Genomic DNA, 13329 nt, shown 5'->3' on the forward strand with positions numbered 1-13329 from the left:
TGGGCTTAACAGGGACAGGAACGTTTGACATTTTGCTTTCTAAAACTCTACATGCACAGCAATTTGTGATACTGTGGGTAATCGGCAAAATGAGAGATGGGGCTATTCATGTAATGCGTACCATAAAGCTTATGTGATGCTGAGCCGGCCACACCAGAGTAGAGCGCTGTAAAAAGAAACGGAACCTTTCCTGTGAGACGTCGCACTACGCCAACGGTCGGTCTAAACTCTCGTAAGCTGTCGCGATAAGTCGTGGGAACTGGATTCAAACGGTGGCGGTGACAGACGACAGATTTCTGAAAAGGTATGTACAAAATGTCTCCTTGTTTGTATTGTTTTATTTTGACAACTGTTTTAAAAACATTTCAATGATGCGACTGTTCGCCTCAAGGGGAAATTTTCCATTTAAGCTTTAAGTGAGAGTATATAGATAGCCGTTTGGATACCGTCGTTAGCTTTAGCTAGCTAAAACATGGATTTTATTTTTATAGTTACTGTTACTGTTTTTTTGTCTGCAGCAGTTGTTTGCTGTGTTGCTGTTGAACGCGGTTTTAAATATGGATAATGTGTAACTATTTTTGGAAGAGAATAACCTACCTGGGGCTCGCTTTGTTGAGCTGTTAGCAGTTGATGTAAATATGGAGAACTCAACTAAAATGTGAATCTGGGAAACTGCAACTGTTTTGGCTTTCCTTTAAGAGACGTGGACCTGCCACTAACACCGTGTCCATGATTATGGCATCAAGTGGCCAACTCCAAGAGCTGTGCTGCGGTCAGTGCAGCTAAATGACAGCGATGTGAGAGGTTATATACTCACATGTACCTGGAAACATGCTCTGAAATGTTATCAGGTGCACCACATGACAGGAGTGTGCAGTGGAAAGGGTTAACACAGTGGTCCCCTGTAAATGATGCAGAAGTGACTGATTACAAAGTATGTGAGCAGGCATTTGGTTCTGATCCAGGTAAGTAATCATAGACAGCCCATTTAGCACAAGAGCCAGAAAGCATGTAATAAGATCATCAGATGTTCCTTCATTATGTTTTGATGATGATGGTGTTCTCACAGTTGTATGGAAGGATATATGACATTTTTTTTAATTGCAAGCATTCCATTACACAAAAGGCGGAGTTGTTGGCATGATGCAAACATGTGTCTGTCCTCTGGTGTCAGATGGCAGCGGAGGAGGTCCAGCTGCTGAGGAGCCAGCTGAGGGAAAAGGAGGAGGAGGTCCACCGGGCTGCTCAAGCAGGTTTGGATCTTCTCAGCCAGCAGGTGGAGCTTCAAAGTCGGCTGGATGAACAAAGAGTAGAGATGACCAACGCACTCGAGGTGTGAAGCTGCGCCAACAATGCACCATGTAGAAAGTTTCATTCTTTTGTTTTCAATCCGAGATGCTCGCTTCTGAATATTCTGCACTCTAATCTCCATATCAGGCAGTTTACTTTAGTTTCAGTGTAACCTGTGGATGTAATTCAAGACAAAGTGTGACATCATTTCAAACTTGTCCACCTGTTTTCTTATGATGTGTGTCTTAGGCCCTCGAACAAGACAAATACTCACTACAGAAGGCCGTGGAGTTAAAGACCCGGGTACTGGAGTCACTACAGTCAGAATATGACTGTTTGAAGAACCAGCAGAAACAACGGCTTCAAGAACAACGAGAGAACCTCGAAAGGAGCCACAGCGTGGCACTCAGTGAGCTTCACAACAAGGTAGAGCCGTGTGGAACAAAGAGTCTGGGAACAAAGGGAGATGTGGGGAAAACAGCTGGAACTGACTGCGTTCAGGTTCAGGTTCATGCTGCTGTGCTGAAGTGGCACTCAATGGGCCGAGTGTGCGTTATTGTCTTGGCTTATATTTTTGAACTGCTTTGAAAAGGGATAGCTTCCTTTTACCCATCCAGATGTTTTGAAGGAACATGAAGATGTTTATTCTGAAAGCTCTTGTGAGGCTGCATTTCAGTGTTGGGAAGCTCACACAGTTCAGTATTAATGAACCAGCATACTGCAGTGTGAACACAGTTGGAGCATTTGTAGAGTCAGACATCCTTCTCAGAGAGTAAAAGTGAATACGAGGTCAGGAGTCTTAGAACCTCTGCATTAGACCGAAAACTGAAAAAAAAAGTGCCTTTTCCCCAGCGTCATGAGGGCAAAGCCGCAGTAATCTGTGTGTTACAGTATGACCTGAAAAGGGAACGTTGTTGGGTTGGATATCAGGCACATGCACAAAGTGGTACAAGTAGATGAAGTGAAATGATTTTAAAAAGATGGAATAAAAACCATTCCTCCGTCGAGCCACTTTCTATAAGAGCTCCAGCTGAAGTCTACGGGTTGGGTCTTTATAAACCTGGTCCAGCTCCTTCCAGCTGGACGGGCTCTGCTGGTGGTTCTTAGTCAAACAAGATGAGTTTTACTGAGTCTAAACCTGAGACCCTCATCAGTGAAGCAGAGCAAAAAGAAATGACTTTTATTTGGTGATCTCATCTCTGCTGAAATAAAGAATTAAGGAGAGATCAGCTCAGTCGCTCCAGAGCTACCCACCCTGCCAGAGAGCTGCAGGTGACGTAGCTGCTACGGATGGACGTCTGTAGCTGCAGCTGCAGCGTAGCCACAGCCGTGCTGGGAGATGAGCAGAAAGAGATGCATCATGGGAGCTTTGCTGTGTCTGTACAGCTATGGAATGAAATGAGCATGAATGAACAAACTGAACAAACTCTGGTTTCAACCTGATGTTCCATGCAGGGTGGTCTGCTGTTCCTTCTGTTCATTAGCATGTGCAGCACTCAGCTCCAGGGAGTCCCCTTCTCTATCAGTTTCTGCTCTGGTGCTGCACAGCAGACATCTGCTGCAGCTTCCTGAAGAAGCAGGCTGCTCTGTCCCTTCTTGTGTTCAGCCTCATTGTTGTTGAATCCAGCCAGGAATCGTCCATGCTCATGAAGCTACAGAAGCCTTTCTTCTTTCCCCTTCCTCCTCACTCAGGTGCTGGGGCTACAGTCGGCTCTTGAGGAATCCCAGCTGAATGAAAAGCAGCTGAAACACAAACTGGAGGTGCAGACGGAGACCCTACACAACAAGATGGAGGAGCTGCGAGCTTTGAATGAGAACACCCAAAGCTCCATGACGTCTGAGATGATGGAAGTACAGTTGAGGATCATGGAGCTGGAGAACATGAGGGTGAGGTGGCAAAGGCTTCATTTATGCATCTCAGCAAAGCTGGGCTGGGATTGTCATCTGACTTTTATTTTGGAGAACCTGGTTTTAAGCAATGATGCTGCGTGTTTGCGCGCTGAATCCCAGGAGCGTCCTTGCTGTTTGCAGTCAGGAGTTGTTTGTAAGTGGGGTGAACCACCAGGTGTTTGTGCACCAGGTGGAGATGGAGCAGGCGCTGCAGGACTCTCAGTACAGAGAGCAGCAGCTGGAGCTGAGCACCAGCAGCCTACAGCGCCACCTACAGCGAGTTACAGAGGAGAAGGAGGGAAGCCAGAAAGAAGCGGTGTCCTTGTTCAATGCGTTGGAGGTGAGCGTGGTTACTTCAGCTGTGTGCTCAACTGTCAGACACCAGCTTTAGTCCCATTTCCCATATGTATCTGTATGTATGTATGTATGTATGTATTCTGAAGAAGTGGGTGGAGTTGAGGTTCTGAAAAAGCATCTGCAGTTGACTTGATTCTGCCCGTCATGTATTGTACGGACAAAGATAAATGAATATGTCTGACAGAATTCATTGATGTAAATATATGATACTTGAGAGTAAATGTAAACAGAAAATGTAGTTCTCCATATGAATCAGTTTTCAGAAGACTAGTTTCTACCTGAAATGGACTTATTTGATCCTTTCGCCCTTTCAAAATCTGTTTTTAAATAATTTGTTTCTCTCTGACGCAGAATTCTCGTGAGCTGAACCGAGACCTCCAGATCCAGTTGGATCAGGTTCTTCAACAGGCCCACGATCCGAACAGTAAAGGGAACTCCCTGTTTGCTGAGGTAAAGAAGCTCCTATTCCCACCCATGCATGTTCCACAGCACAGTCTGGTGTGGATTTTATGGCCCAACGCTGGCAGAGAGCATTTTCCAGGTGTTTGTGTTATTTTGCAGCTGGAGGATAAGAGAGCTGAGATGGAACGACAGCTCATCAGCATGAAGGTTCAGTACCAGTCACTGCAGAAAATCCACGCTTTCAGCAAACAGCAGATGCAGCGCATGAAGGTACGGCTGCGTGCTTCACTGCCTCTCAGCATGCTGGTAATCACCAATGCTGATCAGCTTGTGCTGTGCAGGTCCAGATGGCCACCCTGATGCAGCTGCAAGGTTCCAGGGCTGACCCTGCCCAGTTGGAGAGGCTGCAGTCCATGCTCTCTGAGAAGAATGGGGAGATCCAGAGTCTGATAACCAAACTGCAGAGACTGGAGAAGGTGGAGGTGAGCCCCCCCAACCGCCTCCAACCTACAGCGTCCTGCACAGTGGAGGGAGGGCGCTGTAGGGTGGAGGTGAAAAAAGGCTGAGTGAAGATCTGTCAGTTGCAGAAAGATGTGTCAGTTAACTCTTTCGGTGCAATTGCGTTTTTTAACGGAGCGGGCTGGGGGACAATCTAGCGGAGTTTGTCACTAAATCTTAGGCTTGTAAACACTAAACAGAGAATATACTGGCAAAATTACCCGCAAGGTGCCAGCAGTGCCACTTTGCACAAAAAAAAGAAGCTTGTTTTCTCCGTTTTTTTGGTCAAACAGCTGTTTTTGGTGAAACCAACCTATGTTATTACTAAAGGACTGAAAATGGTAGAAACAAACTTTTTTTCCTGATGAAAGAAGAGAGTCTACTCTTTCGTTTGGTAATTTCGGTGTGTACATAGTCATAAGACACTTTTTATGTGGGTCTTGGAAAATCAGTCAAAATACTGTAAAACACTTGGCAGTATGGCTCTCTCTGCACTGAAAATGGCTGGCAGCCAATGAGTTAATCAGCAGGTTTATTGGACAGCACGCGTCAGGACGGTGAACATGGTATTCTGAATATGATCTGGGCCCAGTTGCACAGCAGCATAGGGGAATGACACTTTAGCTGGGCCTTTCTTAAGAAGGTGTCCTTCCATAAGAAAATGATCAAAGTGCTTCTCTGATTGAAAGAATCAGAGAATGCAGGCAGTACTTATCTGACGAATATGTAAGGACGGCATTTTACAGGGACCCGTTCAAGTTTGTTAAAGGATTGTTTAACCAGGAAAAGGGAGGGCAGCTTAAGGCAACAAAGTCAGAGGTGGAAGAATATCTCAGAAATACATATTCAGATCTTGAGCAGCGTAGAGTAGTAGGCCTTCCACCTGACATGCCACCATTAGGAGAGACAGCTCATAATATGGATGTTAGACCACCGAGGTGGAAGGAGGTTGAGGAGGTAGTCAGGCGTGCAAAGGCTTCGTCGGCCCCAGGGCCAAATGGAGTCCCCTACCAGGTTTATAAAAGTGCACCTGATATCCTAAAGTTTTTGTGGACGCAATTAAGAATAGTTTGGGAGAAACAGGTTATTCCTAGAGCATGGCGTAGGGCAGGAGGCGTTCTTATTCCAAAGGAGAAAGAGTCCTCGGACCTGAGTCAGTTCCGGATGATCTCTCTCCTAAATGTAGAGGGGAAGATTTGCTTTAGTTGCACAGAGATTAGCTAGTTATTTAGAAAAGAATAGCTTAATAGATACTACTGTGCAGAAGGCAGGAATACCAGGTTTCGCAGGGTGTTTAGAGCACACTAGCATGATTTGGCATCAGATTCAGACAGCCAAGATTGAGAAAAAAGACTTGCATGTTATATTTCTTGATCTAGCAAATGCATTTGGTTCAGTGCCACATAGCCTTATTTGGAAAGCATTTGATTATTTTAGAGTGCCTGTAGTAGTTGTTAACTTAGTCAGAGCATATTTTCAGGATATTAGACTGTGCCTAAGTACAGCAGGTTTCACAACAGGTTGGCAGAGGCTAGAAATAGGCATTATGGCAGGGTGTACGATTTCTCCATTAGCATTTACAATGGCGATGGAGATAATTATTAGAGCTTCCAAGTGGGTTGTAGGTGGAGAGAGACGTCAGGATGGCATGCGCCTTACGCCAATTAGAGCATACATGGATGATATGATGTTAGTGACTACAACAGTGCCATGTATGAAGAGAATACTTGAGAGACTTAATAAAAATCTAAAGTGGGCTGGTATGAAAATCAAACCTACTAAGTCTAGAAGTATCTCAATAAGTAGAGGGAAATTAAGTGATAGAAAGTTTGTAATAGATGAAGAAAACATTCCAATAATTAGGGGAAAAGGCAGTAAAGAGTTTAGGCAGGTGGTACCAGGCAGACATGAATGATGGAAAGCAGTCAGTGCAGTTTCGGAAAGATGTTGCTGAGGGACTGGATAGAATAGATAAATCAGAGCTTCCAGAAAGTTGAAGCTGTGGTGTCTGCAGTTTGGATTGTTTCCTAGGTTGATGTGGCCACTGTCTGTGTATGAGATTGCATTATCTGTTGTAGAGAAAATGGAAAGATTAGTTAGTTTTTATATTAGGAAGTGGCTAGGTGTTCCTAGATGTTTAAGTACTGTGGCATTGTATGGGAAAGGCATACTTCAGCTCCCAGTATCTAGTCTAGTAGAGGAGTTTAAATGTACTAAAGTTAGGACAGAGCTCCTGTTAGCTGGGAGTAAAGATGTGGTAGTTAGTAAGGTGGTTCCAAACCCAACCAAGGGGAGGAAGTGGAAACCAAGAATGGAAGCTCAGGAGGCAGAAGCAACTCTTAAACATGCAGAGATTGTGGGTAATGTTCAAATAGGCCGGGGAGGCTTGGGGCTTGGCCCAGGCAAACCAGTGTGGAGTAGAGCAGGTCCCAAGGAGAAGAGAAAGCTAGCTGTTGAGCAGGTTCGTAGACAGGAGGAAATGTTAAGGGGTGCAAAGGCAGTGGCTCAGGCTAAGCAGGGACAGTGGTTGAATTGGGAAGGTGTAGAGAAGAAAAAGCTTAGTTGGAAAGAACTGTGGAGTATGGAGGAAAGGAGTATTAGATTTTTGATAGGGGCAACATATGATGTATTGCCAACTCCCCAGAACCTAAAACTCTGGGTAAATGGAGACCCGTTATGTTCAGGTACTGCAACTCTAAGGCATATTTTGTCAGGTTGTAAGGTTAGTCTGTCACAAGGCCGGTATACGTGGCGACATGACCAAGTATTAAGAAGCTTAGCTGCAGGTATTGAAGATAAACGAAGGCAGGTAAACTTAGGAGGGTCTAAGGTGAAGAGAGTGGCAATTCAGTTTGTTCAAGAGGGGGAGAAAGTTAATAAGACGATAAGGAGGCCAGGCAGCTTAGAGGATGCTTGTGATTGGGAGATGCAGGTAGATTTAGGAAATAAGCTTGTTGTTCTCCAGGAGATAGCCTCTACAAATCTAAGGCCTGATATAGTTTTGTGGTCTAGGAGTAGAATGAGAGTCTGTTTCATAGAGCTGACTGTTCCTTGGGAGGAATTAGTAGCAGAAGCATATGAAAGGAAAAAGCTTAGGTATGTGGAGTTGGGGGCAGAAGCAGAGCAGCGAGGATGGAAGGTTAGAATATGTCCAATGGAAGTAGGATGTAGAGGATTTGTTGCAAAGTCTGTTGTCTCATTGTTAAGGGAGCTGGGTGTAAGTGGACAGAATGTGAGGAAAATAGTGAAAGAGCTGTCAGATGAAGCAGTAAAATCCAGTCAGTGGATTTGGATAAGAAGAAGCAATAGTAGCTGGGGGCCCAGCAGGGGGAGCACTTAGGGTAAACAGACTTTTGAAAAAGCAAAGAAGAAATTCAGGATATTTAAGTGGAGGGTTTGGCCCATGTGATCCTTTTGAAATCAGGCGGCCATTTTGGGTGAGTTGGCTTTGAGAGAGTTGTATGGCTTAGTTTTTGCTGGCATTTTTGCTGATTTATAGGACTGTTTAGGTGAGTTTGTCTGCTGAATCTGCTAGTGTGTCTTGTCCTGCCTCCACCTCTGACACCCTCTATATTTTCATTACCCCCTACCCGAACCAGGGTTTGCATCCCCACCCCGCTGTGACTGGTGTGCAGTTGGTGAGAGGCTGAGGTAGCTTGTGGCTGTAAAAGATGGTTGTTGTGGTGTGAGGAGCAGTGTTGGCTGGCATTAGGGGGGTGACTCTGGGACGCCAGTGGTCATTGTCTAGCCTCCTGGAGGTCTCATGGGCCCAACTAGACGACACACTGATGAAAGGAGGTTCCCACCTGATGACCCCAATGATATGTTGGTCAGCACTGCTCACTGGTCTATATAGGGAGTATAGGGAATTATTCACTGAGTCTGGTCCTTTTATTTATTTATTTATTTTTTCTTTAGCACAAGTTTCTTGTGTTTACCTTGAATGACTGCATTGTGCCAAGTGTCTGACCTCACAAATGTGGTTCTCGTGTTTTCCACCCGGGGCAGCTGGCCGGGGGGTGGCGCCACATGAAACTATCATGAAACTCCTTACTTAAAGGGACACTATGTAATTTATTCCCCCATCTAGTGGTGGAATTTTATTTTGCAAAGTCGAATGAATTTGCTCTCTAGCGCCTCGTGTTTTCAAATGTGCGCTGCAACTTCTTGAACTATGGCAGGCGGTATGTGTCAAGATTCAAGAAGCTATAGCTTCAGACTCAAGGTCCATACAAACAAAAAGACATCAAGACACACAGTACAAAGGATTACATAACACACATACAACAACACTATAAATATAGATGACAGATAACATGTCAGATAACATAAGTTGACATAGCCTTTGGTGTGCAACCAATGCAATTAGTCAAATTCCGGGAGTTACCGGAAGTGACGTCGACGTAGCGTTAGCAGCAGTGTGTAGTTGCTATCTGGAAAGTGTTCTTTTACATAAACTCCCGGTAAACTTACAAACTTTCTAATGCCTCATTTTGTGAGTTAAGAGCCTATGTGTTCTACGGCAGAAGTTTGGTAACATTCAATGCATTATCAGTGGGATAATTTATGAGATAAAATCTATTTACCATTAGCGCCAGTGATAAGCCATTCGGTGGACATGACGTCATTTCCGCTTGCAGGCCTGGCGTTGGGGAAAACGCGATTCGAAGTGCTTTATGTCCCTCTCGGCACTTCGTCGTTTTTCATAGACCGGAAGGACATGGCAGCCTCCATAGAGCTTGCCCGCTCTATGTAGATACAGACAAGTTATTCTTCACTCAGGAGGATAAGTGAGATTTTTGACAGAGATAATTTTACACCAACGAGGACTAATTTATGAATGAATATGTTGATTTGAGCTAATAAATGACTTAATATATTACATAGGGTCACTTTAAGGTGTTTCAGGTACACTGGCCTCTGCTGTCCTGTTCAAACAAATCAAGTTCCTTCATGTAAATCATCTCTGACTGTAGTTCTTTAAGTTGACCTAGAACCCTTCAGAGGGACAAACTGGACTCCAGGCCTTCAGAGTTCCGCACACAACTGCTTTTTACTGGTTTGGCCCTTTTAGCAGCATAAATGATGGAGTGAACTATCTTCATAAATACATGAACAATGCATCCCCCTTTCTGTGTTTAACTTGGTTTCACACCTGATGTCCTTTTGTGTGCAGATGTTGCTGAAGGCTCAGCCGGCCAATCCCAGTAAGGCAGAGGGAGGTGACGGCCAAGATGAAACTTACTACACCGACCTGCTTAAGATGCAGCTCAGCAACAGCGTGTAAGTTGAGCTGCTTCATCCAGCCTCATCAGTCTTAGTCTGAGTGTGCTTCAGAGGAGCCAGAAACAGTGGTGTGTCCGTGTCCTCAGAAAGGATGCAGAGCGTCTGGGAGATGAGCTTTCCCTGCAGAGGATGAAGTCTCTGTCAGAGAGTCAGAGAGCCCTGGGGCTGGAGAGGAAGCTGTTCACGTCTGAGCGGCTGCTGAAGCAGGTAAAAGGCTGTCCATTCAGACACACTGTCCTCTGTTGCTGTCTCTGGGCAGTTTGGGAACCACAGCGACTCAGCCAGGAGTGGGAGGTCATGTGACATGACAGAGCGGGGTCAGAGGATGCTGAGGCCCATAATGTGCAGAGGCTGCCAACTTTCTGCAGAGTCAGTGGCTGCAGACCTCCAACCTTCATGTGGCCTTCAGATTAGCTCAAGAGCAGAGAGCTTCATAGAATGGGTTTCTTTTCTTTCTTTTTTTTCTCTTATATAGCGCCAAATACAACAAATGTCATCTCAAGGCACTTAAATAATAAAGTCCAATTCAAGCCAATTGGAATTCAATTAATTGAATTCCAATTGGCTTGAAGCATGAAGTTTCCATGGCAACTGCATCCAAGCCATACATCACCAAGTGCAATGCAAAGCGTCGGATGCAGCGGTGTAAAGCACGACGCCACTGGACTCCAGAGTAGTGGAGACGCCTTCTCTGGAGGGACCAATCACGCTTCTCCATCTGGCAACCTGATGGAGGAGTCTGGGTTTGGCGGTTGCCAGGGGAACGGTACTGGTCTGGCTGCATTGTGTCTGACCTCACAAATGAGCTTCTGGAAGAATGGTCAAAACTCCCATAAACACTCCTAAAGCTTGTGGAAAGCTTGGCCAGAAGAACTGAAGCTGCTATAGCTGCAAAGGGTGGGCCGACGTCATGTTAGACCCTCTGGATTAAGAATGGGACTGTGGAAAAGTTTCAGGCACTCCTCTGAGTGCTGACTGCATGTGTGTAAAGCTTGGACTCCACGGAGGAGTTCCAGCTTCAGAAATGATTTTATTGTGAGAAAATACAGACTGCAACACATCAGCGTCTGCTGTGAGAAGTGTGTGTGTGTCACCAGGTTCAACACAATCTTCTGTTCCTGTTCCCTCTGGAGCACAGCTGTGTGCCTGCTGCATGACACGTTGTCACATGACCCGGTCATTTCTGAACTTTTCCAGGGAATGGTCCGTTTTATAGATGCTGATGATCTTCTTTTCTTTAACACCGGCTCTTCTTTTCTTTAACATCGGCTCTTCTTTTCTTTAACACCGGCTCTTCTTTTCTTAAACATCGGCTCTTCTTTTCTTTAACACCGGCTCTTATTTTCTTTAACACCGGCTCTTCTTTTCTTTAACATCGGCTCTTCTTTTCTTTAACACCGGCTCTTCTTTTCTTAAACACCGGCTCTTCTTTTCTTTAACATCGGCTCTTCTTTTCTTAAACATCGGCTCTTCTTTTCTTTAACACCGGCTCTTATTTTCTTTAACACCGGCTCTTCTTTTCTTTAACACCGGCTCTTCTTTTCTTTAACATCGGCTCTTCTTTTCTTTAACATCGGCTCTTCTTTTCTTAAACATCGGCTCTTCTTTTCTTTAACACCGGCTCTTCTTTTCTTAAACATCGGCTCTTCTTTTCTTTAACACCGGCTCTTATTTTCTTTAACACCGGCTCTTCTTTTCTTTAACATCGGCTCTTCTTTTCTTTAACACCGGCTCTTCTTTTCTTTAACACCGGCTCTTCTTTTCTTTAACACCGGCTCTTCTTTTCTTAAACACCGGCTCTTCTTTTCTTTAACACCGGCTCTTCTTTTCTTTAACACCGGCTCTTCTTTTCTTAAACACCGGCTCTTCTTTTCTTTAACATCGGCTCTTCTTTTCTTAAACACCGGCTCTTCTTTTCTTAAACATCGGCTCTTCTTTTCTTTAACATCGGCTCTTATTTTCTTAAACACCGGCTCTTCTTTTCTTAAACACCGGCTCTTCTTTTCTTAAACACCGGCTCTTCTTTTCTTAAACATCGGCTCTTCTTTTCTTTAACACCGGCTCTTATTTTCTTAAACATCGGCTCTTCTTTTCTTAAACATCGGCTCTTATTTTCTTAAACACCGGCTCTTCTTTTCTTTAACACCGGCTCTTCTTTTCTTAAACACCGGCTCTTCTTTTCTTGAATCGCTTTGAAACACATTTTCAGAGGTGGTATGTGACAGAGGAGATTGGGTGATGCATATGTCCATTGTAGCCCTTCTTCAGTGCTAAGCTTTCTGTGCAAACCCAAACCTAAGTTCCAGAAACAGAGCTCTGTGTGTGGGCAGCAGTTGTCCTGGAATGAGTTCAGACCGCTGCCCGGCCTGGACAGAAGGCTGGGATTTAGGGTTTGCTTGAACTTTTCTGTTCACCCTGCAGGCTCAGAGCGACAAGATCAAGCTGCAGCTGCGTGTGGAGGAGCTGCAACACAAGTATGAGCCCAAAGGTAACGAGCCGGCCAACTGCACACTTCAGCTGTGAGTCTGCGGGGCCTCCTCTTCCTAACACTGCTGCTGCTTGGTCTGCAGAGCTAAAGAATCCTTGCATTCAGAAGAGAAGGAAAGAGAAACTTCCTGTGGACTTCATCTCCTCTGAGGAGACCACCCATGATGAGGGTGGGCAGCTGGCTGCTGTGAAGCTGGAGGTGACGGCAGACTGTGAGGCTCCCAGCTGCCCTGCAGATGAGGCCAAGGCCTCCGCAGAAGCTGCTGACACTGCCGGTGAGTAACATTCAGTTAAGTCCCTGCTGTCAGGCTGCAGAAGATAAAGAGCTGGCTTCATGTGAACTGTTTATTCACCCAGGTTCAGAAGCAGCGCCGAGACCTGCGAAGTGTGTGAAGATCAGTGAGGACCAGCCTGTTGTGATTCCCCACCCCAGGTGTGTGTGTGTGTGTGTGTGTGTGTGTGTGTGTGTGTGCGCGCTTCAGGTCAGTGTTACCCACAGAGGTCTCGTGTGAATGAGGATGAAAGCTCTTTTCTGTATGAACTCCGTTCAGCACCACAGCTGGACTCAGAAAGCGTTGCCAGGTGAGCTGTAACTGTGTCTCTGTTGCTGTGCCCTCAGCTCTGCTCTGACTGAGCCCAAACAGAAGGAGGGAGAGGAGAGGAGAAGGAAGCCAAGAACAGTCGAGCCCATCCATGTGGGCTCCAACACCAGCATGGAGAGGGAGTGTGCTCAGCAGTAGAGCCCAGTAGGGAGAGTGTGTGTGTGCCTGTATAACCTGATCTACTCCATGTTCTGGTTTGGTGTTTCATTTTGTGGAAAAGCAAAGATTGCTCCTCATGTTCTATAATTACTCAGCCTTTGCTCTCAGAAATATGTTTCTTTCTATTTTCTGTGTTTTAACAAAGTAACACAATAAGAACTCAGTAATCAAACACAAATGGATGAACAGTGATTGAACTTTGAATAAAGCTGGAAATGTTTCCATGTGCTGACACGACTCTTCATCCTCTGTGCAGTTGGTAGTGGAGTTGAGTCTCCCTGTAATACTTTTTTAAAACTTTGCCAGACTCGGACATCCACATTTATTTCTTCGAAGCTCAGACATCTTGTTAAGTTTT

General features: G+C 45.2%; 1 protein-coding gene across 1 annotated transcript; it reads left to right on the plus strand.

The window, feature by feature from the left end:
- Positions 1 to 28: 28 nt before the first annotated feature.
- On the plus strand, positions 29 to 13198 carry spdl1 (spindle apparatus coiled-coil protein 1). The gene is made up of 14 exons (XM_075480456.1): positions 29 to 304; positions 1175 to 1333; positions 1540 to 1716; positions 2983 to 3177; positions 3371 to 3520; positions 3889 to 3987; positions 4099 to 4209; positions 4281 to 4421; positions 9614 to 9720; positions 9810 to 9930; positions 12145 to 12211; positions 12294 to 12485; positions 12568 to 12643; positions 12830 to 13198. Exons 2-14 carry the CDS (start codon positions 1175 to 1177, stop codon positions 12948 to 12950), a joined length of 1716 nt encoding a protein of 571 aa, XP_075336571.1. The 5' UTR covers positions 29 to 304; the 3' UTR covers positions 12951 to 13198.
- The last annotated feature ends 131 nt before the right edge of the window (positions 13199 to 13329 follow it).

The sequence above is a fragment of the Odontesthes bonariensis genome, chromosome 13 (assembly GCF_027942865.1).
Source record: "Odontesthes bonariensis isolate fOdoBon6 chromosome 13, fOdoBon6.hap1, whole genome shotgun sequence".
NCBI lineage: Eukaryota > Metazoa > Chordata > Actinopteri > Atheriniformes > Atherinopsidae > Odontesthes > Odontesthes bonariensis.